This window comes from Sinohyriopsis cumingii, chromosome 12, assembly GCF_028554795.1.
Source record: "Sinohyriopsis cumingii isolate HCF-2022 chromosome 12, ASM2855479v2, whole genome shotgun sequence".
NCBI lineage: Eukaryota > Metazoa > Mollusca > Bivalvia > Unionida > Unionidae > Sinohyriopsis > Sinohyriopsis cumingii.
The window spans coordinates 58,259,805-58,283,219 of NC_142972.1; the positions used below are offsets into that span (position 1 = coordinate 58,259,805).

The 23,415-nt window shown below is 35.0% G+C and overlaps 3 protein-coding genes across 3 annotated transcripts in view; 2 read left to right on the forward strand and 1 right to left on the reverse strand.

The window, feature by feature from the left end:
• The first annotated feature begins 1,348 nt into the window (after nt 1–1,348).
• Nucleotides 1,349–2,029, forward strand: LOC149786536 (uncharacterized). The gene has a single exon (XM_089975942.1). It carries the CDS (start codon nt 1,349–1,351, stop codon nt 2,027–2,029), a length of 681 nt encoding a protein of 226 aa, XP_089832068.1.
• Nucleotides 2,030–2,070: 41 nt separating this feature from the next.
• Nucleotides 2,071–2,937, forward strand: LOC149786537 (uncharacterized). The gene has a single exon (XM_089975943.1). It carries the CDS (start codon nt 2,071–2,073, stop codon nt 2,935–2,937), a length of 867 nt encoding a protein of 288 aa, XP_089832069.1.
• Nucleotides 2,938–15,980: 13,043 nt separating this feature from the next.
• Nucleotides 15,981–23,415, reverse strand: part of LOC149786538 (uncharacterized) — a 192,469-nt gene continuing 185,034 nt past the window's right edge. Inside the window, exons 17-18 of the mRNA XM_089975945.1 lie at nt 20,723–20,836; nt 15,981–16,219 (exon numbers count right to left, since the gene is read on the reverse strand). Coding sequence (XP_089832071.1) covers nt 15,981–16,219; nt 20,723–20,836 — 353 coding nt within the window. The remainder of the gene's footprint in view (nt 16,220–20,722; nt 20,837–23,415) is intronic.

Sequence of the window (23,415 nt, forward strand, 5' to 3'; positions counted from 1 at the left end):
TCCGTCTTTTAATGTAACGGAAGTTTGTAATGTAAACATGAAGGGTATCGGGGGGCGCACAATCGATAAGTTTTTGCGCCTTGACATGAATGAAGTCCGCTTAAGAAACCCCGATATTGTAATTCTTCTGATTGGGGACAACGATGTAAACGCAGAGACATCGCCAGAGGTAACTGCACATAAGATGGTCGCATTGGCTACGCTTTTACATAAGAAATATAAGGTTAAACAGATCGTTCTGCTTATGCCTAGATTCCCGGCAACGTTACACCAAGTTGGGGTCGCGGGAATACTAAACCATAACAATGAAACAGCCGATAAAAACTATAAGGAGATGTACTGTCACTTAGCAAAGGAGGTCAATGATATTGTGCGATCTGAAGTGTCTGCTTATCCTTATTTAACATTTTGGAACCATAATAGCAAATTTGCCTTCGATAGGCCTCATGTGAGGGAGAAGTTTCGTTCAGATGGCATTCATTTGTCCCCTAAAGGACAGTGGCACCTTTATAAGTCACTTCGGGGAGCTCTTCTCAATGCATGTTATAAAATAACGCACAATCATTCAACGATAACTAGGCTAGGTTAGCTCTTGTACTAATTTTGCTTTCAATTTTATTTGTATCTGCCCACAAAGGGAGATATCAGGCCAGGTCCCGTACCTGTTCCTTTGTTTTTCGTAAACAACCTTAGTGTCTGCCATTGTGGAGGCACTGGGTCAGGTCCCGTACCTGATCCTTTTGGGACTTGTTCCTGGCAAGCCACTCTGTTCTACATAATAGGGGTTCCCCTTAATATATTTGGTGCCCCCCCCCCCGTTAAATAATTATATACCAAATCCTTGTTCGTAAGTATTAATTATTTCACAAGGGGTCCTTTTTGAGTGGCTTCCTGGAACATGTTTCAATATCTTTTGTTATCTGCTCACTTTGGGAGATAACAGGCCAGGTCCCGTACCTGTCCCCTTTTTCTTTTGCACTTTTGCATCAGCCGGTTGGCCTGATAACAGGTCTGGTTGCATACCAGACCGCCACCTTCTATACATAAGCCATTTTGCTAAGGACAAAGGGTTTATATGTATATATATGTATGTATATTTGTGTCTATCAATGAAGAAATTATATCAGGTAACCTTACATGCATTGGTTTGCCAATGATAATATGTTTGTGCATTGTTCATTAAATAATAACATGCCTTGTGCATAGGACCATACGTGGTATTCCATTTTACTTCTTTCTTACTATTTACTATTATGTTTAATACATTCATTTTTCTAACCTAACCAGATCATGCCACCCAAGCGCAAACTGCTACAGTCTGATAACACTCTGCCTACAAAAAACAAAAATGACGCTCCTTAATCTCCAATCCATAATTGGTACACTCAATTTTGCATGTGCAGTTGTCCTGCCAGGCAGAGCTTTCTTGAGAAGGTTGATTGATCGGACAGTGGGTGTGTCAAAACCACATCACTTCATACGCATTACGAAGGACGTTCGGGCTGATCTGCAGCTGTGGTACACATTCCTAAGAGAATTCAATGGTAAATCTTTATTCCTCCCTGATCGCTGGCTGCACTCTGATGCCATTCATTTGCACACTGATGCATCAAGCACAGTTGGCTATGGCGGTGTACTAGGCAGCAAATGGTTCTATGGCACATGGAATAAAGAATGGCAAGCGCTAGATATCACAGTCCTTGAGCTATATCCAATTGTTCTAGCCATCAAAATTTGGGCTCCTCAACTTGCAAACAATTGCATTTACTTTCACACTGACAACAAGGCATTGGTTGATATTGTAAATAAGCAAACCTCAAAGAACCCTTCCATTATGTACCTTGTTAGAGACCTGGTCCTTGCATGCCTCAGATACAACATACTATTTCAAACCTGTCACATCCCGGGAAAGAAAAATGTTCTGGCTGATGCTCTTTCTCGATTGCAGGTGCACAGATTCCGGACCTTGGCTCCACATGCAGACCCAGAACCAGTGTCAATACCGGCACTTCCCAACTTGATTCACTAACAAACACACTTGATACGCTACTGGATAGTACATTGACACGAATGTCAAAAGCAGCCTACCGACGCAGCTGGAACTTATATCGAGCTTTCACTGCAGAATATACATTGGAAACCTCAATCCCAGTCTCTCAGGCTAATATGGCACTTTTCATCTCTTATCTGGTGAACAAGCACTATGCCTCAACAACAATATCCTCATATGTATCTGCCATTGGGTTTGTACACAAAATCAATAATTATACAGACCCTACAAACTCTTTTCTAATACAGAAACTGCTGCAAGCATGCCACATAAATAAAGTTTCTTGTGATGTGAGATTGCCAATTGATAAGTGTATGTTAGAAAAACTTATCCACGCTACAACTTGCACTATAACTTCTTGGTACAAACAGCTCCTATTTCGAGCTATGTTTTCCTTGGCATTCCATGCCTTCCTGAGAATTGGGGAGATCACAGTGCAGTCCCTTAGCCTCCATAACCCTAATCTGTTGCACATTGATCAGTTGGCTCTTGATCACCATTCCATCACTCTGATATTTGACACCTTCAAACACAGTCAGGGTCAGAAGTTCACTTTAAAAATTAAAAAAAACAATAATACTGCAGTGTGTCCGGTCTCAAATCTCCAGCGATACATCCAAAAGCGAGGTATGGGTCCAGGCCCAATATTCATGTATCTTTCAAACACACCTATAACTCGGGCAGAATTCAATGCACAGCTAAAACTCGCTCTGCAGTTCTGCAGATTTGATCCAAAATGCTTCAAGAGTCATAGCTTTAGAATCGGAGCAGCAACAACTGCTGCTGCGCAGGGCTTGTCCGATAGTCAGATTCGTGAATTAGGGCGATGGAAATCGGATGCTTTCAAACGATATATTAGATGTTCTGAACGTCACTCCAACCTCTAATTTCTTTTGGGGTTTCAGTTAAGTTTGCACACAAAGAGGTATGAGGTGTTCTCAGTTACATTTTGTTTAAAATCCATCTTCAAGTAAATTTTCCATCATAATCATAACCTGGGTAAATATCAGGTTCACCACTAATCCCAACATTATATATAGATATGTTATATCACATTATTTTCATGTCACATAAATACTTGCGCAAACATTTCTTTCCATTTCAGGTCTAGTGAGTTCACAGACCTGAACACTCTGTATAATCACATCAGAATAGCAAGTGGGTTCACTGCTGATAAATATGACAGGAAAAGTACACACGTTGAAACCTCAGCTGAAGTCAAGAACAATATAACTTAAACATGAATATAACAGCATTGATATTTGTTCACTAGGTGCAATCTTCACAGTTGGCACTTCTATCATTCTCATGTGGGAGTCACAAATGTCGGGGAGCAGGCTGAGAAAGGCACGGTTGATGCGGGCCACTGTCCATTTTGGGGCTGCACAGGCCCCATGCAAAGTGGGTGACTTGCATGGTTCCTGTGTTATGGCGGTCTCAGCTCCCAAATGGATTGTTTTTTGGTTTGATGGTTACAAATTTACATTCAGGTCTGAATTTAAACTATGTAGTTTATCACATACTATGTTAAAGTAATTTTGTAAATAACCTTATGCATGTTAGATCATATGAATATATTATTATTTTCAATACAATTGTCACTTATGTGGCCTGCATCAACAAATCGTTTTCAGTGTTATTCATTATGTTCAAATTCTTACTTTCCTCCTTAATTTTGTTATCCTCTCACACACACTTCATCACAAAACTATTTGCACTAGTGCAAGGATATTTGTGATGAGAGGTGAATGGGTCTTGTTATGCAATTGAAACAAAGCAATATTGACCATTGGGGGGCCAGCTGAACCCAGGAATGAGGTCACATGACTCGTTTAGCCAATGGAAGATAGTTAAGGAGTATGAATATATGGGTCAGCATCCTTAGCGTCACTTGCAAAGAATTCTTGGAGATACGGGTAGTATATTTAGAGATCATAAATTTTACATTTTCCACCACCACCCCACCAACCGCCTTGGGTTATAGCTCCCTAGGTGGTAGTTAAATTTGATAAAATAATTGTAGACAGGTTATATCATTTGACGTAACTGGTTTTAGCGTCATATGAATTTTTCAGCAGTAGGCGGTCTCAGCTCCAAAATGGATTGTTTTTTGGTTTGATGGTTACAAATTTACATTCAGGTCTGAATTTAAACTATGTAGTTTATCACATACTATGTTAAAGCAATTTTGTAAATAACCTTATGCATGTTAGATCATATGAATATATTATTATTTTCAATACAATTGTCACTTATGTGGTCTGCATCAACAAATCGTTTTCAGTGTTATTCATTATGTTCAAATTCTTACTTTCCTCCTTAATTTTGTTATCCTCTCACACACACTTCATCACAAAAGACTTGATCTTCGATCTTGGATCCTAGTCAAGAGGCAGGTGTGAAGGCTTTAACTTCCACTCATCGAAGAGAGTACTTGGCTGCTGTTCTGAATCGCGGTTGATTGATGTCGTTTGCCGCTTTAGGTTAGACTTCAATACGTTGCATTTAAGGTGTTCGTTTTGTATCAACCATCAACCATCAAAAGGAACATGAAACTACTTCGATTCAGACACACATATACATGTACACCATTCAATAAATGCTGATATCGCAACCACATATGCAGGTAATAAAGGATAAAACATTTCTCTTGTTTGACTTTTTTTTGGCGGTCCTTAAACATTTTATTGTGAGGATCGTCAACATGTGTCAGTTCTGAGCCATTGAAGACATCCAGGGTGTCGGGTTTCCACACCAATGAGGCATGTAGAAGTGTATTATTTTCAGTACGTCAATAGTTTTTCCAGGTAAATTTGGTTAGTGTTCACTATCGCTGAATAGACGTCTATTCAAGTGCTAATCCAATTTACTGAATAACGAATGTGTCTGGAAGTGGTGGAGATTTGTAATCTCCCCAACGAATTATGGTTTTTAGTTATCGTTATCTAGGAGATGATTGATCACACTGTTATTGCCCGGATCTACAAATGAAATATAAAATGAATCGATTAACAAATAAAATATGAAATTAATAGATGGAATAAACGAGATCTGAGCAAAGATATAGATTAAAATAACACGAGCCCCCGTTAGTAAAATATAACAATTTAATCAATTATATATACAAAAGAAATCAAACATGACATTATTTGAATGACTCGTTTTTTTTTTTCTTCTTCAGAAATAGTTACAAAATTTGTGCGAAATTCATTTAGCCGTTCTGTTATACTGATATAACAAATTTCATCATATGATTGAGTGACTGATCGAACTCAAATTACCGGCATGTCTGCATCACCTAGTGCTTCTGATCTTTACCAAATCGCTGTAGCTGATAAGTTGGAGTTTCAATATTTATTTTCCTTCTCTCTCTCTCTTCTAGCCTCTTCGGGTAATCAGCTTCTTGGTTGCAGACTGCACTGTCTTTCTGCTGTGCAGTCAGGTATGGGGCTGTGTTCTTTCAAATGCAAAAACAACACCCAACCGAAATACGTGTCAGGTGTTTGTTCTACTGGGATCAACCAATATTCCCACACTTCTGCGTCATATATCGTCTATCGAAATTCAAGAGAACTAGCTAGGGTCATTTTGCAAAATAATACTCAATCGCAGTCCTATAACCGTGCATTGCTGTATTTCTACCTGCTGTCACATTCCTAATGAGACCATAAAATAATTAGCTCTCTCAGATACTATTACAGTCCCACTGTGGCTATAAATTTACCCGCTGATTTAAGCAGTCGGCACATGTTCCTTGATTCTCGGTTGAAGAGAATTTACAACTTAATTACACACGAATTAATGGTCTTCACTAATGCCCTAACTATGTTACTTTTGCTAATTAGCGATTCATTAACATATGTTTCAGACGTAGTAAAATCAATTCTCAGCATACCTTATATAAAGCTAGTTAGAATAATTCTTTTTAGACCGCCTTTATTAATAGCTATTCAGGAAAATATAATGATATGACTCCTGTTTCAAATGACCCACGACGTCCTAAAAATTTCCTTTGTTATTCTCGACTCTTGTCATTTGACCGCTATTTTCCTTGCATTAATATTGCACTCTTATCTGGCATAACCATTAACCGAGCAAATTCTAATTAAAATTCCATTCATGCCTAAAACAGAGTAGATTGTGTCACTCGCAGTCAACAACTTATGACGAGTCTAACCCATACATCAAACATGATGGTTAAGTGCCACGCTGATCACGAGAGAATGCATTGTGAAACTATTCTTTTGAAAGTATTCTACAAAAGTTGGCACTTCTGAATTCCTCAGCACTCTCTGTTTTGACAACATTGACTTTCACGTACAACCATTCGTCATTCACATCAATGCAACGGTAGGTTTGTCTCTTAATTTTGACACGATTACATAAGAGTACACAAATATTAATTCAGTCCATCGTTCAATTTGATAGGAGAAATAAACTGTTGTTATGGATGTTTTTAGTTGGAGTACAAATTGTATTTCCACCGAGAATAACATCTAGAATAACAAACAAACTTGGAGAAAAGTGATAATCAGCATTTTTTGGAGTCTGTAAAATCTTTTTTTGAGACGATGAAAATTTAGATAGTATTCTATCTATCCACTTAGACCAGTTTTATTTAATATTTTGCGAAATGGATCATTAAACATTGTCGAAATTGCCGAGCATTACAACAATATCCTCAAGAAATTCATATGGCATAGATTTTCAGATGGAGATTCATAAGTGCTGTTGTTTTAGATTTATAAAAGCCAGGACCATTTTTATATTTATATTCTTGAACTAGTTCGCTGGGCATTCCTACTACAAAAAAGGTTTAGTCGTCAACATTATTCAGACTTGGATGTGATAAACATAACGTAGTTTTGTCACAACTGACTGATCCAAAAATCGATACACAAACCAAAAACAAACCATTTTGAGACCTGCAGGAAGTAGCTCTTTATATGGTGTAATTATTAGTTCACTTTTAAAATGGGATCCCAATGCCAACTTTAAAAAAAACAACAACCTAAAATCCGACCAAACGAAGAGAGGTATATTTCACACTCAAAGAAGATAACTAAAAAGAAACTACCCCTTCAAGAAAAAAGGGTACTGCCGCAAAAACGCACACGACCTCCTAAAAATCTTGCTCTGTAACTCTCTCTCTCCTTCTCAGATGACAGTTGCCACATGTGATGAAAAAAGTGGAAACCTATTTATAAAAGCATTGACACTTCAAAAGAAGCAATTCATGGTGTAATGAATGTATATGTCCACAAACATGTAGTTCATGGTAGAACATAAATGTACATTTAAAACAATACGGTTCAAAACACCAAAGATAATTAAATATGTTTTAAAAACACCACGACTTCACATCACTTGCCGAGAATATTTTACTAGCTGATCAGTTTCTGTATAGGTTAAAATATATAAATACTATTTATTCTACGTTTTGTGTTAATTTTATTTGTATTATTGGTGCTGGAAAGGACTAAGATTTGAAATACGGTCTAAAGATTGATCATGAGTGAACCAGATATTTTGCTTACATTTTCTAAATAATTCTATGTAACCTTAAACACTTGAACTTTATCACATAAACTCATATGTTTAATCAAAAATTCAAATATCTGATTACAGTGGTTGTCATAATATGGAATACCTCAACATTAGTTAGTGCCTAACAACTGTACAAAATCCACCTGCTGAACCATTCCACCTTTGCCTGCTTTCATTGCTTGATAAGCATGCCCCTACAACCTCGAGTCAAGTCTCAGTGAAGATATGTCCTCCATGGTACAGCATCATAAACTTCATGCTGCATGCCGCCAAGAGGAAATGTCGTAAGGCCGATAGACAATGGCAGTCATCTGGTCCAGCAGTACATGAACAGATATATGAAGCTGCAAAAAGGAACGTTACAATTATTATTCATGCAGCAAAATAAAGTAATTCTAATATAAACACCACTGAGAGTACCATCTGAGAACACCAATTATTTATCACATACAAATTATTAGCGAGGAACAAATCTAAAGTCAAGCCACAGCCTCACCAGACAGTCTAATTTCTTCCACGACGAAGTGAAAACTATAAGATATTACATCGACAACATCAGACAACCTGAACCATCCTGACTTTGCATCTATTGTAAAGCATTTCACCTACTCCCATGCACAACATTTCAGCCTATATCAACGGATTTTCTACGGACAATCCTAAAGAAGTGTGCCCGTATGTCATGTGAACTTGATCAAATTCTTACATCATGGTATTTGAGTGTTTGGATGCTGTGCTACCTCCTCTGACTGACATCATACACGTATCTCTTTATGCAGGTGTTTTCCCATCACATTTTAAAACAGCTATTATGAATCTCCAATAAACGTCAAACGTCTTAGAAAAAGATGTGCTGTCTCAAATAGAACCTCACTTTAATTTACGTTAACTCTTCTGTAATTTCCATTCGGCATATTGCACCTGCCACAGTTCTGAAAATGCCCACCTAAAAGTTGCTAGTGACCTCTGCTTTTGGATAATGGTAAAGGTTTAGTTCTCACATTCCTTGAATTATCCACACCTTTCGATACAATTGACCATGATATCTTACTTCACCATCTGCATCATGCTTTTGGCATCGACAGTACTGCTTTATCATGGTTCAAGTCATATCTAACTGAAAGAAACCAGACTGTTACCTTAAATTGTAAATTTATCAGCCTAGATAGATACTCTTTGTTATGGTGTCCCACAGGGTTCTGTTCTAGGACAAATGCTCTTTATTCTGTACACAATGCCCTTTAAAGTGTTATAAATCATCATGCTGTGTCCCACTCGGCTGTACAAATCTAGATGTCCAAATGAAGTCAATTCTACTATTTAAAGCATAGAAACGTGCGTCTCTGACGTTAAATAATGAATGATGCGCAATAAGCTATAAATGAACAATCATAAAACTGCAGCTATGCTCGTTGCCTCACAAATCATTTCTTAGGCTCAACAATTACTTGAATCAATTAATAACAGTGACACTCCCATTAAATTTAGACAATCACTTAGAAATCTGTTACCTTTGAACACACACACACACACACACACACACACACACACACACACACACATACACACCTAACCCACATGTCCTGAACACTTGAATTGCAGCATATCTGAAGATGAGACGCATTAGCTCTATTTGCAATCTTCTCACAGCTGATGTCACATAAACCGTTGTGTTCATTAGTACACTCTAGACTTGACTACTCTTCTTTCTGTCCATCCACTGTGTCTTCTATAGAATCTTCAAAAATATCAAGATCACACTGCTGCTAGGATCATTTTTTGAGCACCAAAAACTGGTCATATCACTCCACAGGCTACCTGTTCGCAGTACAATCAAACACAAAATGTATTCTCTCGTTTACATTTGTTTGACTGCCTCTGGTCCGAAATACCTCTTAATTTCACCCATGTGTATACTCCTGCTGGAAGCTGACCTTTCTATATTCTTAGCATTCCAACCGCTCCGGTGCCAAAGTGCTTAGAACGTCTTCCTCGGATGCGGGAGGTTGCGGGCTCGAACTCCGGCTGAGTAATACCAAAGACTCAGCATTAAAAGTAGTGTTAGGACTGGTCGGCCTGCTGTCATGATAATGTGACTAAGTAGGATATGATGCCAAATGTCCGCGGCATGATGCCTCAATGTTAGACATCACTATATACTTCCAGACTGCACACACTATAGCGATATGGCTGAATTTTTTTCAAAGCTACGTTAAAAATACCAAATCACACACACACTTAGTGTTCCCAATGTAAAAATTAAGTCCTATGGACAGCGTTCATTTTGCATATCAGGGCGCATCTACTTGGAATGAACTGCCTTTTGAACTCAGACATAAACGGAATATGATCACATTCAAAAGTGCTTTCCACCAGCAAGAATAAAATTGACATTCATCCATTGGTCATTATTTTTAGATTACAACTGTATTGTAAACTCATTTTTTATATTATTTTGTTAACCAATTTAATTTTAATGGTTACTGTGTGTCATAATTCATTTGTTTTTATACATTTCATGGTATATCATTCATAATGCAAACATACTATATATATATATATATATATATATATATATATATATATATATATATATATATATATATATATATATATATATATATATATATATATATATATATATATATATAATGTGTGTAGCCTTTGTAAGTCGCTGCCATTGCTGCTTATAGGTTACTAAACAGTATTTAAGACCATGGAAAGTTCGTATAAGTACCCAGTAAGCTGGTGCCAAAGTGGCAAGACTACAGAGCGTGTGAAATTCAGATTCCTTGCGTATGCACAGCAGCATGTAAAAGACAGGTTTAAGAACCAATAAAGCAAGACATGGGTTTCCCTTTTAATTTTAGTTTTCGTGTTTACTTCTAACATTTTTCTAGCATTTATTCTGGAATTTTCGTTATTGTATTAAGAATTTCAGATTTAAGATACATATTGCTAATCTGGACTGTTGTTTCAGTACCTAAATGTAGAAGTTCAATTTCTCGTATTTCTCTAACAGTAATATCTTTACTTCCTTATTTCATCTAGGAACCATTATCAGGATTTTTAAATGTTTAATATTCAACATTTAGTAACTGTCTGACATTTGTTTACAGCTCTCAGCTGTATAAATGTAAAGGAGTTGCCATTGGAATAGGGGCCCCGATTGGCCGAGTGGTCTAAAGTGCTGTCCGTTACGGATCACTGCCATCTCACCTCTGTCTGCGTGGGTTCGAGTCTCAGATTCAGCCAATGTGGGTATGAGAAAGCTCGCCAGTGGGTCGGTGGTTCTTTCCGGGGTTTTCCCAGGTTCTTCCTCCACCACTAATACTGGCCGCCATGTATAGCCTATCGTGTGCTGACAAATTGCGTTAAACCACACAACAACAACAACCATCTGAATACACTGCAGTTCTACAGCTTAGTTTGGGTAGTCATTGGTGACGTTTCGTTACCAATATTGCCTTTCTTATTAATTTCTGCACTGCAATTTAACCTTAAGCTAAACAGCAGTGGAACCAAATTTCTGGGGGAAAAATATATTGAGTATAAAAAATGCATCTGTAATACAGATAAATTGTGCTAGGGCAAATCTGGGTTTATAATGTTTGCAAGGCGCGGTTATACAACAAAAAAAGTTTATTCATGTTATTTGGCAAAAGGTACCATTTGATGAACAAATGTGTGATAGTCTCTCTTCCTTGGTTGGCTTCAAACCATTATCTTTATTTGCTTTTATTGTGCATAGTTTTGTAGTTGAGGACAAATAAAGTGAATGTTATGTATATTTAATTTATATTGTTTGTTGGCTTTTCTCCACGATTATATATTATGCAAATATTACATCTGTAATTGGCCTTTGTCCAAAATCAAGTTATTTGAATACATGAATAGCAACATTTATTTTGTAAACAACATAATATATAGGTATTATTTATCTATGATTGATTAAACATTCAGATCTTCATCAATGGAAGTAGCCATGTTTTTTGAAATCTAGGATATTCGTTTTTCACTTGGAAATTCCTAATCTGGTTGACAACTTTGTAAGTTTTAAAGTGGAAATTGACATACATCCTGGATTCGTTATCGTGTCCTAGACGTTTATATTAATATTGTTTACTTCAAATTTATAAATTCATACCAAAAAATTTGAAGTGGAATCAGTCATATTGTTGTGTTCAGTTTTTAATTTGATTGGAATTGTTTATTTAAATTATTCACTGGAATTACAAAATGTGCATTCATAGTCTTTGGTCTAAATCATTAATCTGGAATTATACTGAATTCAGTTTACAATATGTTGGATTATATTATTGTGAGACATCAAAAGTCTTAACACATCTCCATATTCCAGGTCATTGGCACATTGGAGGCTACAGGCATATAAGGACATTTAAATATTGGTTTTTTTTTGGAACACCACTGGATATAAAATGGAACTTCTTACAGTTAGACTTGTGATACACTGTCTGGTGCGTTTGGGGATTTAATTCACAATGCTTTAAGTTCTTTTTAAATTTTCCCTTTGTATCACAGGGAAATAAATTATTTGTTGAATTTAAACAATATCTGGTTTTCATGTTACTTCATATAAGAACACAGAGCCGTGGCAGGATGAAGTGAATTACAGAAATTAAAGAATGAAATTCGTCAATGGAGAAAGTAGGTTGCTGAAATTATTTCGAGTCTCCATTTCAATCAATTCGAATTCATTTTTAAAATATGAGCGAATGATTGTAATTATGAAATAACATATTAGTCAGTCTATTGAAGAAGCATCCGTGTTGAGGAAATGTTCAAATATGCTTATTAATAGCTTGTTACTCAGAATGCATCTTGGACTGGTGACTTTTGTGTTGTAAACGACTTGGTTCTTGTCCTCTTTCATAGTTTAAGTTTCAACAAAATTTATTCAAAAAATATCTTCACATATAATTTAAAATGGTGCAAATATCTCTGATTTCAGTACAAATCTGGAAGCGTATTAAAAGCTGTCTCCATTGTAACAAATAAACTCCAACATTTTTTGTCTACTGATTGAATATGTATAGATCATATGGAAATAAAAATATGTACGAGATGAATTTGAGTATTATGTCATTATTGCAGAAATATAATGAAAAAAGATGGGGTAAACATGTTCTGATTCATCGTTTAATCTTAAAATGTTTTAATATGTTAGCACAAAATTGCCGAATAACAATTTCTTAAATTGTAAGTTGATCCAGTAGTGTGAAAATAAATGTATTAGAGCTGCATATTTTTGACAATCTAACATGAAGTATTCATCTGGTGCGATATGTTTGCATGTACAGTACCTATTGTTCAAAATATGATTTACAAGATAAATCATTTAAACAACTACATTTAGTTCCGAAATGGGCTTGAATCACCTGATCACCAACCTAAGAATACCAAGCAGTTAAATATTTATCCGTATCTGGGTAAGCTTTGAGATATTGAATAGATGGGTTATTTATTTTGTCTTATATAAAGCCTTCCCCTTTTTAACTGTAGAAGATATAAATCAGGTTTGATACAATGCAGTTCTACAAAAAGGGGGCCAAATAGTATTTGATGACGGAGTGGTGTGGGTCTCATTGATAACAAACTTGATCTTGTAAGCTGTGTGGAGGAAGGCACTGTACATTTTTAAACAATTAAGTTAATTTATTTCCTGTAACATCGATAATTAAAGTTCTTCCGCCTGGAATCCTTATAACGTAGTATGCATTCTTGGTACACCTGTTACTATTTTCATTGCCTCCAAATTTTTTTCTTCAAATGATTCTTGTTTTGGCTCAGTACAATTATCCCAGATACAAACAGAATAGTCAAGCAAGGGACGTATATACAATTTATAGATTCCTGCCAAGGACAAGCGATCCAATCTACTCTTGAATTGCTTCAAAGTATTAAGTTTCTACCAAGCCTTTTCAGACAAATGCTTAACATGTATATGACAAACGTTATCACCTAGCAATGGAATGGACACGTTTATATTGGGACACTTTTTTGAACACCTCTACTATTCATTTGCATCATGGGATTGTTGTTTGGATTATATTTTTGCATTATAATATGGACCCTTTTCATCCAGCTTAAAAGTTTGTAGCCACTGACTGTACGCATCATGTACTTTTCGAATATCCAATTTCACATTTCGTCCAGCTTCACTTGGATTTTCAATTATTATATATAGTGTAGTATCGTCAGTGGATAGCCTAACTGATGACTGCTCATCATTTAATATATATATATATATATATATATATATATATATATATATATATATATATATATATATATATGTATATATATATATGTATATATATATATATATATATATATATATATATATATAGATATATAGATATAGATATAGATATATATATATATATATATATATATATATATATATATATATAAACGTATTATTGAGGGCCAGCAAATAGGGACAACCCTTGGATTTTGTAGTGGTCATAATTTTTAACCACAACAGTACACCCAGTCTTGAGTGCCAATCATGGCAAAACAATTGAAGACAAAAGATGTCAACACATCCATTTACATTAATTATGTGATGGCAACTAGTTTTAACTTCTTAAATGTTTGGTACCTGACGCGAAATTCTGTTCTTAGCTTTGTTGCACGACTTCCTTGTACCATCTATTTTTGATACTTAGATGCAGATGAAAATTTATTTAAAACTTGCATTTTATCTCCTTGGTGTAGAATAATATCTCAAGTCCCTGTTATAACTCCTATATTGCATTAGAGTTAACTGTCGATGTCAGATAATGTCAGATCTACCAATATTTACATGGCTTGTTTGTTTCTAGTTGGATTTGAAGAAACTCGCCAGTTATGTTTTGTTATCTTAGCTTACAGGCAATGTATGATCGACCCAAAATACTTTTATCCCCAATGTTAGTTTTGTTTTCAAATAGCATCTCACGCAAAGTGCCCATTATATTTCTTAAGCTACATATTATTGGAAGTAAGCTGTCCAATTATGTCTGACCTGCCGAATAGTTTAATAGTTTCTACTAATTTTCAATAGTATCTAAAACAAATAAGTGCCTGCTTAATTTTGCATATATTTTCCGGTGGATCTTATTGGATTATGTGTACTGGTGCAGCTCTATAGTTTCAGACGACGGCATTATTTTAATAATAGGTACTGAGTAATGCGTGCAACTTTTCTTCAGCTGGGCATTTGTGTGATCATTCTAATCGTAATTAAGTTCCTTCTATGTGTTCTTTTTCTACATGATCATTGTTGTATTTCAAGTTTTTTTATCTCATTTAATTAATATGAATTTAATTTTAAAAAATATGGCTTTTCCACTTGCCCTGACAGTATATTTCAACCATGTATGACAAATGTATATCTTCTGATTATATATATATACCTTTAAGATGGACATCAGCTTCTTATGGCCTGGTTAGGGTGCTGCGGTCAAACTATATTTTGCCCTACTTTTATCCGCCCCTGCAGGATGGGAACAGACAGCTGCTTATGGCATTTTCCATCATGCACATTATTTGCCTGTATATTTAGCATTCAACGCTATTTTGTTGTCGGACCTAATTATCTATTATTTTTAGAAAACTGGACTTGTTTAATTCAGCAATTTCAGGTTTATTTACCTGACATTTTTGTGTACCAACTAGACTTGATCAACAAGACATCGATTCAGTGGATCTGTCCGAAAATCAATGAACTGTGGGCTCCAATACTCTGTTTTAAATAATATATCACTGGACAGAGCACTTAAGTTGGCTCCTAAACATGCCATCCTCTGTCAACCCCACATCTCTCGAACAGATCCCCCCCCAACAGTCTGGGAGGAACTTGATCTACCACCTTTGGCTGTACGAAATCAAGAAAGCCACATGCCAATTGATGCAGGACAGGGTACCAGGAAAGTAAGCAATCCCAGCGGAAGTTTACAAAGAAGCAAGACCCACTGCAATCAAAGCTTAACGTGATATATTCCAGAGCATCTTGAAACATGCAATGAGGCCGGAAGACTTCAATTATGCATTGATCGTTTCCCTCTTTAAGAGCATAGGCAGCAAAGCTGACTACAGCAAGTACAAGGGCTATATGCATGCTCTCCAACACTGATATTTACCTGAGTAATCTTGAACCGACTAATTACTGTCAGAGGCTAACCTACTTGAGGCCAACTGCAGTTTTTGTCCAGGACACAGTAACGGTGGGCATGATCTTCAATGTCAGGCAGGTCCAGGAGAAATGCATTGAGCAAAACATGGACCTATACTCCGTCTTCATCAACCTTACCAAGGCCTTCAATGCAGTCAACAGATAGGCCCTCTGGTCTGCACTAGCAAGGTATGGCTGCCCGCGTCAATTTCTCCAGATTATCCGGCTCTTCCATGATGGCATGAAAGGACCAATTCTTGCAACTGGCAACCCATCTGAACCTTTCAGGAACTTGAACAAGCTAAAACCGCTTGCATCCTGGTACCGGTCCTCTTCAACCTCTTCTTTACCTGCATCCTCAACCACGCCATTCAGGATTTCCAAAAGGGAGTGTATATCAGATACCAGCTTTGATGGTTCACTCTTTGACCTGGGATGAATCACTGCAAAATTGAAGATGCTGAAATTTCTCATCTAAGAAGCCCTATTTGCTGAAAACTGCCCTCATTGAAAACAATACAAGTGAGCTGGAGACAATGCTCAACAAGTTTTCCGAAGCCTCACAGTTAGTCTTGGCATGAGTGAAGTTCTTCTCTAGCAAGATCCAAACACCAGTGTACCACAATCACAATCGACATCACTCACCTGAAAATTCTGGGCAATTTCAAATACCTAGTGTCATCTCTAATGATGGTTCGCTTCACAATCTCGGCAACAATCACTAAAGAAGGTCAATCACTCAGAAGGCGTTGCAACAGACTACTCGACCATCACAAAGTAACCTTATCCACCAAGTTGAAGGTCTATAATGCAGTGGTACCTCCCTGCTCTACAGATGCGGGACCTGTACCATATATCACAGATTAAGCAGTTGGATACATTTCATGTGCAGGCTCTCTGGTCCATCCTTGGGATCTTATGGCATGATAAGGTTACTAACCTCAAGATCATGGATAAAGCCAAGACAACAACTATCAAGGCAATGGTGCTCAAGGCCCAATTTTGCTGGTCAGGCTATGTCAAAAGAATGGATGAAACCTGCTTGCAAAAACAGATCTTTGGAGAACTGAAGAAACCTGGCATCAGTTGTCTTTCATGCCCATAGAACCCATTCTTCTTTGGACTCCATGCATTACCATCAATCATTTTTGTGTATATATATATATATATATATATATATATATATATATATATACATACACACACACACATACATACACACACAAACACACATGATGTGAGTGTGTGTGTGTGTTGTGTTTTATTAATACTTGTGTTTCAAACAATGGTTTTTGTGATTTACTTATTAGGATAAAGCATTCCTGGCTAAATCAGACAGGCTTTTATGGAATTAAATATTTCTACAACATTTTCACTTCAATGAAAACTTGATCATAACATGTATGAAACTTAATTTTCATATACTAGCATGATTTATTGTTCTTTATTTCATTTTCATTTTTGCTTATCTGAGAACATATTGATTTAAGGTAATGAGTTGAAATTACAGCTACCAGATACCATATAGATCCGCGTGAATTGAAATAATATAAAACGCTAACTAATTCTTTCTTTTAAAGAGTTGAAATAAAACAAACATATGTAAAAGTTATTATTTTATTACCATATTACAGAAATACTGAATTATCAACTAACGTTGTTGATCTTTTGGAATGAAACATAGTACGAAAATGGGGGTGTTATCAATTTGCATTTGGGGGACCACAACAAATTCCATGAAACTTGGTACCCCATAAAAATTAGTGAAATTACAGTAATAGGCTGTGTATTATGGTGGAGATGTAAAATCGATATATTCATGTACCTTATGTCTTCGAAACATTTTGTGCACATGGTCCAAATAAACGATATCAAAGCAGTAAGCCATAATATATAAAACAAGGTTGCATTTAACAACAATCCACCTTTTCTACTGTAATGCAGTCTTCTTTAAAAATGACAAATATTGTTGAGCAAACACTGTGATCATGATTACACAAAATCATGAATGTCCCATGTGTAAACAAAATTATGAATATCCCATGTTTACATTAAATCATGAATATCCCAGGTGTACATAAAATCATGAATGTCCTATGTTTACACCAAATCATAAATGTCCCAGGTGTACATAAAATCATGAATGTGCCATGTTTACACCAAATCATAAATGTCCCAGGTGTACTTCAAATCATGAATATCCCATGTTTACATCAAATCATAAATGTCCCAGGTGTACATAAAATCATGAATGTCCTATGTTTACACCAAATCATAAATGTGCCATGTTTACGCCAAATCACAAATGTGCCATGTTTACACCAAATCACAAATGTCCCAGGTGTACATAAAATGATGAAAAAATGCCATGTGTGCAATAGCTGGGATCCACAGAAAATTTGTCACTGCAATATTTCTGAACATAGCGATACATACCACAGTATACTGCAACTATCTTAGGGACCAAACAATTTAATAGTTTTGGCACTGGGGTCAGAGTTTTAAAAAAAATTAAGGCTTTTAAGTAGGTGGAAAAATTATATTGTCTTCATTTATAGCAAAGTAACACAATATAATATTCAGTTAATGAAACTTAGGCATCATTTCTCTAATGATGGCAATGTGATAGGGTTGAAAGCTAGGGAGACAGAATCTATTTTGCTAAAGAAAGGTGTATGTTCTTAGTTTTATTAACTGTAAATGGCAGTAGCAGGTAACAATTCATTCTAGAGTATTATATCCATTATCTTTAATTTGAAAAAATAATGAGATTTAGAGGAGAAAAAATAAACTATCTCAGCTCAAACGAAAATTGTAGCCACCCCCAATCTCTGAAAATTAAATAGTATATGAATTTGCTTTGTGTATGTTAATTGTTCTATAAGCTGTCACCTAAAACCTGTAACTAAAATGGGATGATTAAGCTAACATTATACTGACATTAGAGAGCTTGTTGATAAAGAATAGTAAGTACTGACACTGAATCCTATTTACTAGCTACACAATCGTTATAATTGGCAGGGAAACTCTGAGTGGGAAGCCAACTCTTGCGCAAGATATTTAATAGTGAGGGCCAGTAAGGTTTAAACACAATGCCTGAACATGCAAGAAATGTTTTCTGTGAAATAAAAAAGTCATGGCAAATTTCAAAAGAAAACTGTTTTCCTGAAAATATTAGGATGATTCTCAGTCTCACAAAGGAATACATGTACAGAACTCCTATACACATTCCTCTTTTTTTTCTCCAAAAGTTTGATATGACCCAAATATATCTAACAAGGTCCAATATGCTGCCATGTTGGCATATATGACATATATTGAACAGCTTAAAGGTTCATACATATAATTATAGATGCAAACCATGATTAATTTTTGGAATTATTTTGTCATGAAAATAAGAACATGCCTTAAATCTCATTAAATTTGTAACAAGATTACTCAGGAGTTCCTGTACATTCCATACTAATTTGTACAATGATTACTTTAGAATTTCTGTACATTCTATACTGATGGGAACTACTGAAGTACCAGTACAGTGAAAAATTACATCCTAGTAAATCAGCAATTCCATGAAATTCTTATGTATACACAAAATCATGAAAAAGTCTCATATATACACAAAATCATTAATGTCCAATGCTTGCACAAAACTATGAATATCCCATATATAACAAAATTATAGAAAAGTTTCATGCACACACAAAATGATCCAACATGTGCATATCATTTGTCCGTCACGCCATTAGGTACCTTCTGAATCAATAATATTTATAGGAATCAATGCAAATAATGACTGAGTCAATATACTATGGATTGTTTGATATTTACAGCCAAGATTAGATTTTCATGATACATGACCTCAAGCATTTTATTCTCTTCTTGTATATTAGACTATATTAGACTTAAACATATTGCTGCTAAATAATACATATACGAAGTCAGAATTCTTTTAATGAATACTGAAGGATCAGGAGCATGTATAGAAGGCATTTAAATGCAGTTCCTGGATAAAAGAATGTGTCATTTTGCAATATTCAATAAATAAGCATCTACATTAATGTTCTTGGAGAACAATTTAAATGTTGCACAATTACAGGTATGGAACTACTCATTATTTTAAAGCCAGAGAACCAGTCTACTGAACGGGGAGTACAAAGGACAATACTAAATACTGAGATGCACCCACTTGCTTGTAAATAGTTTTTAATTTTTCCATTATATATTTCATAAACTTCAATCTATGGACTACAGTTGACAACAATATATCTATTTTTAATTTTGATATCCCGTATCTAATTTCTCTACTGAAAAATAACATATGGATGCTTGGTGCAAGACTGTTATTAGATGCAATTCAGCGAGTTTCATGTTCAGCAGCACGAGGCAGAAGGAAATGCTGCAAAACACATATTTTGCAAGGCTAAGAAAATCCTTTAAATCTAATGAATGGAAGCATGTGTGGTTTTCATATCAATCTAATGAAGAAATTAGTTTTAGTTTTTTTAAATATAATTAACAGTAAGTTCTGTGGGAAATGAATTAATAGTGTGATCCTACAGTGCAATCAAAACCCATCAGAATTATTCAAAATACCAGAAAGAGACAATCAGCTGTATTTTTGTCATGCTGCAGTGTATATTTCAAACTGTCTGCAATAATAGTAATGTCCAGTGTCAGATTTCTAGTGAGAAAGGTTCAATATACACTCCTTTTCAGAATATTGGGATTGATATCACCACTAATCTAGAGTGCCAAGTAGAAGGCAAGACATTCAGTGTTATGTAAAAAGGCATCAAAATTATGTTAATCTGTAATTAATATAAAAACAATTTAAGTTAATTTTACTGATATCATTCAATATCTTCTGATATATCCACAAACACAGCTTTGTTCTATAATAATAAGATCCTCTACAAGATTTCTTGTCAGAAAGGAACAGTTTATACTCTGCTTCAGAATATCAGGATTGATACCAACACATCTGAATGCCTGCTCCAGATTCCTGAATGCAGCCTGCATAGCCTGCATTTGCCTTATCTCTTTCAAAACTTCCAAACATCCTTTGCATGTTCCATAAGAATATGTTCAATTCTGGATAATGGGACTTCCACTTCAATGCTCAGCTGCACATGTCCTGTCCCTATTATGCTACAGATCCATTTCAGATGACTGATCTTCTGGTTGCTTGTCTAGCATGCTAGGTTGATGGGAAGGCACTCTGTCCTCTGTAAGGTCATCAAAATGAGTGTTATGCTTCATATAGAAAAATTCTTCTCCCAAAAAATATTCAAAACGGGTATATATTGCTAAATACATTTTCTTTAACATTTATTCTTGAATCTGCATTTCAATTTCTGCAATTTATTCAATGGTTTTGCAGTTTTATTCTACACCATTGCTTGCAATATCAGCATCTCATAAAAATAAACAAACGCAGCAATAATGTAACAGAAAAAAGCATTCAATATTACTATCAAATTAATCTAGACTATCTTTGTCAGCTGACTCTAATCTATGATTTCAACTTAGGATTTTTAAAGTAAAATAAAAACAATTTATCCATTCTTCAAATTTGTGTAGTTTACATGTTCAAGTTTCTTGCTGGAATTGTTTGAACAAACAAGCATGGCTAATGGAAGGAGAAAAATGACTTTGTAGCCATTTATACTGTTGTCGGGGTCAATATTTAGAGTACATTGTAGAAACTGTTTTTATATAATACTTACCATCTGTTTTGTGAAGGATATTATGTTACAAAATACAAGACAATCAATAATATGCTACTACTGATTAAAATCAGTACAGACAGGAACATGATTTGTAATGGAGAACTTGCATTAATATTACTTCACAGGTATATCCTCTACAGGAATATGACTGAGTTCCTAACATTGAACAGACATGTATGGCTATATTTCTTTCACTCTAGCAAGTATTATTAGATTACAGCAAACATCTACTAATACAGTAGGATATCCTGATATTTAAATGCACTTTTAAATGTATCTATCCCTGTTAATGCATATAATTGCATGTTTCTAACCATGAAAATATGTATTTTAGTATGAATTCTTGGTTATCGCTGAGTATAAACTAATTTATGATAAAAATCCATGCTAAGACTTCATATACTGCTGCATAGCACTCAAGTTTTAGAAATTATTACAAAAAAAATTACAGAAATAAAATCAGAAATTGAATTATACAATAAATCGTTGTGTCTGCACACAGGCTTCCCATTCTCATAGATATCACGTAACCTTGGGAATGTACTGAAACAGAATCTGAGCAATTCAAAAATCTAATATTCATCCTGATGAGATCTCAATTCCGTCAGGACCATGTTGACTTCATCACAAACTGACCTCAAAATTAAAAAAATGATATGGAAATTAAAATGCTCTATTATAATGAAACACAAACAAAACATAATATTATTACAGAAATGAAATTCAACATAACATTACTATTAAATTCATATGGAATTTCTTTGCTATCTGATCTCTATAATACCAACTTATGTTTCTCTTTACTAAAACAAAATTCATTCTTCCCTTTATCAAATTTTCTTCAGTTTACTTCTAACAGTTTCTCTTAGGGACCATTTTACAAAGAAAAGAATGAAAAATGGAAGGGGAAAATTGATTTTGTACTCTTTTGTACTGTTGTGAGGATCACGTTTTAAAGAAAGTAGTTAAAATGTATTCATATAACACTTACTGACTGTTTTGTCAAGGATACGATGAAAAAGAAATAAAAAACAACATGATACTACTGATTAAATTCAGTATATATAGGAATATTATGATACAAATTGTTCCCAGGATATGCTGACATTAGGATGATTGTACGTTTCTATGGACGTTTATGTGTATCAATGCATGCATCTATACATGAAGATATATAATTTGGAATGAATTACTGGTTATTAATCAATCTAAAACAATTTATAATGAAAATGCATGTTATGTTGCACAAAGGAATGAATCTATTTCCTTAAAGTTTTCATATCCTGATCATAGCACTCAGTTGTTGGGAAAATCAAAGACAGTAGACAAATAAAATCTGAAATTGAATTATACAATAAATCATTGTGTGCACTAAGGCTTCACATTCATCTGGATATCACATAACTCTGGAAATATATTCAAACAGAATCTGAGCAATTAAAAAAGTCCAATATTCATCCTGACGAGATCTCAATTCCATCGCATTTGTTGACTTGAGCACAAACTGATCTCATATTCTATAATTGTATGTTTCTATAGAAGTTTGTGAGCATCCATGCATGCATCTATACATCAACATATGTAATATGGCATAAATTCCTGGTTATTAATCAATCTCAAATAATTTATGATGAAAATGCATGTTACATTACACAAATGAATATCCTGATCACAGCACTGAATTGTTGGGAAAATCAAAGAAAATTTGAAAAAATAAAATCAGAAATCGAATTATGCAATAAATCATTGTGTGTACACAAAGGCTACACATTCGTCTGGATACCACATAATTTTAAACATTTACTCAAAGAGAATCTGAGCAATTAAAACAAATTGAATATTCATCCTGATTAGATTTCAATTCCATCACATCATGTTCATTTGAGCACAAACATGAAATTCAATGAATG

Coding starts and splice junctions, on each gene's coding strand:
- LOC149786537 (XM_089975943.1), top strand. CDS start 2,071: ATGTCAAAAGCAGCCTACCGACGCAGCTGGAACTTATATCGAGCTTTC.
- LOC149786536 (XM_089975942.1), top strand. CDS start 1,349: ATGACGCTCCTTAATCTCCAATCCATAATTGGTACACTCAATTTTGCA.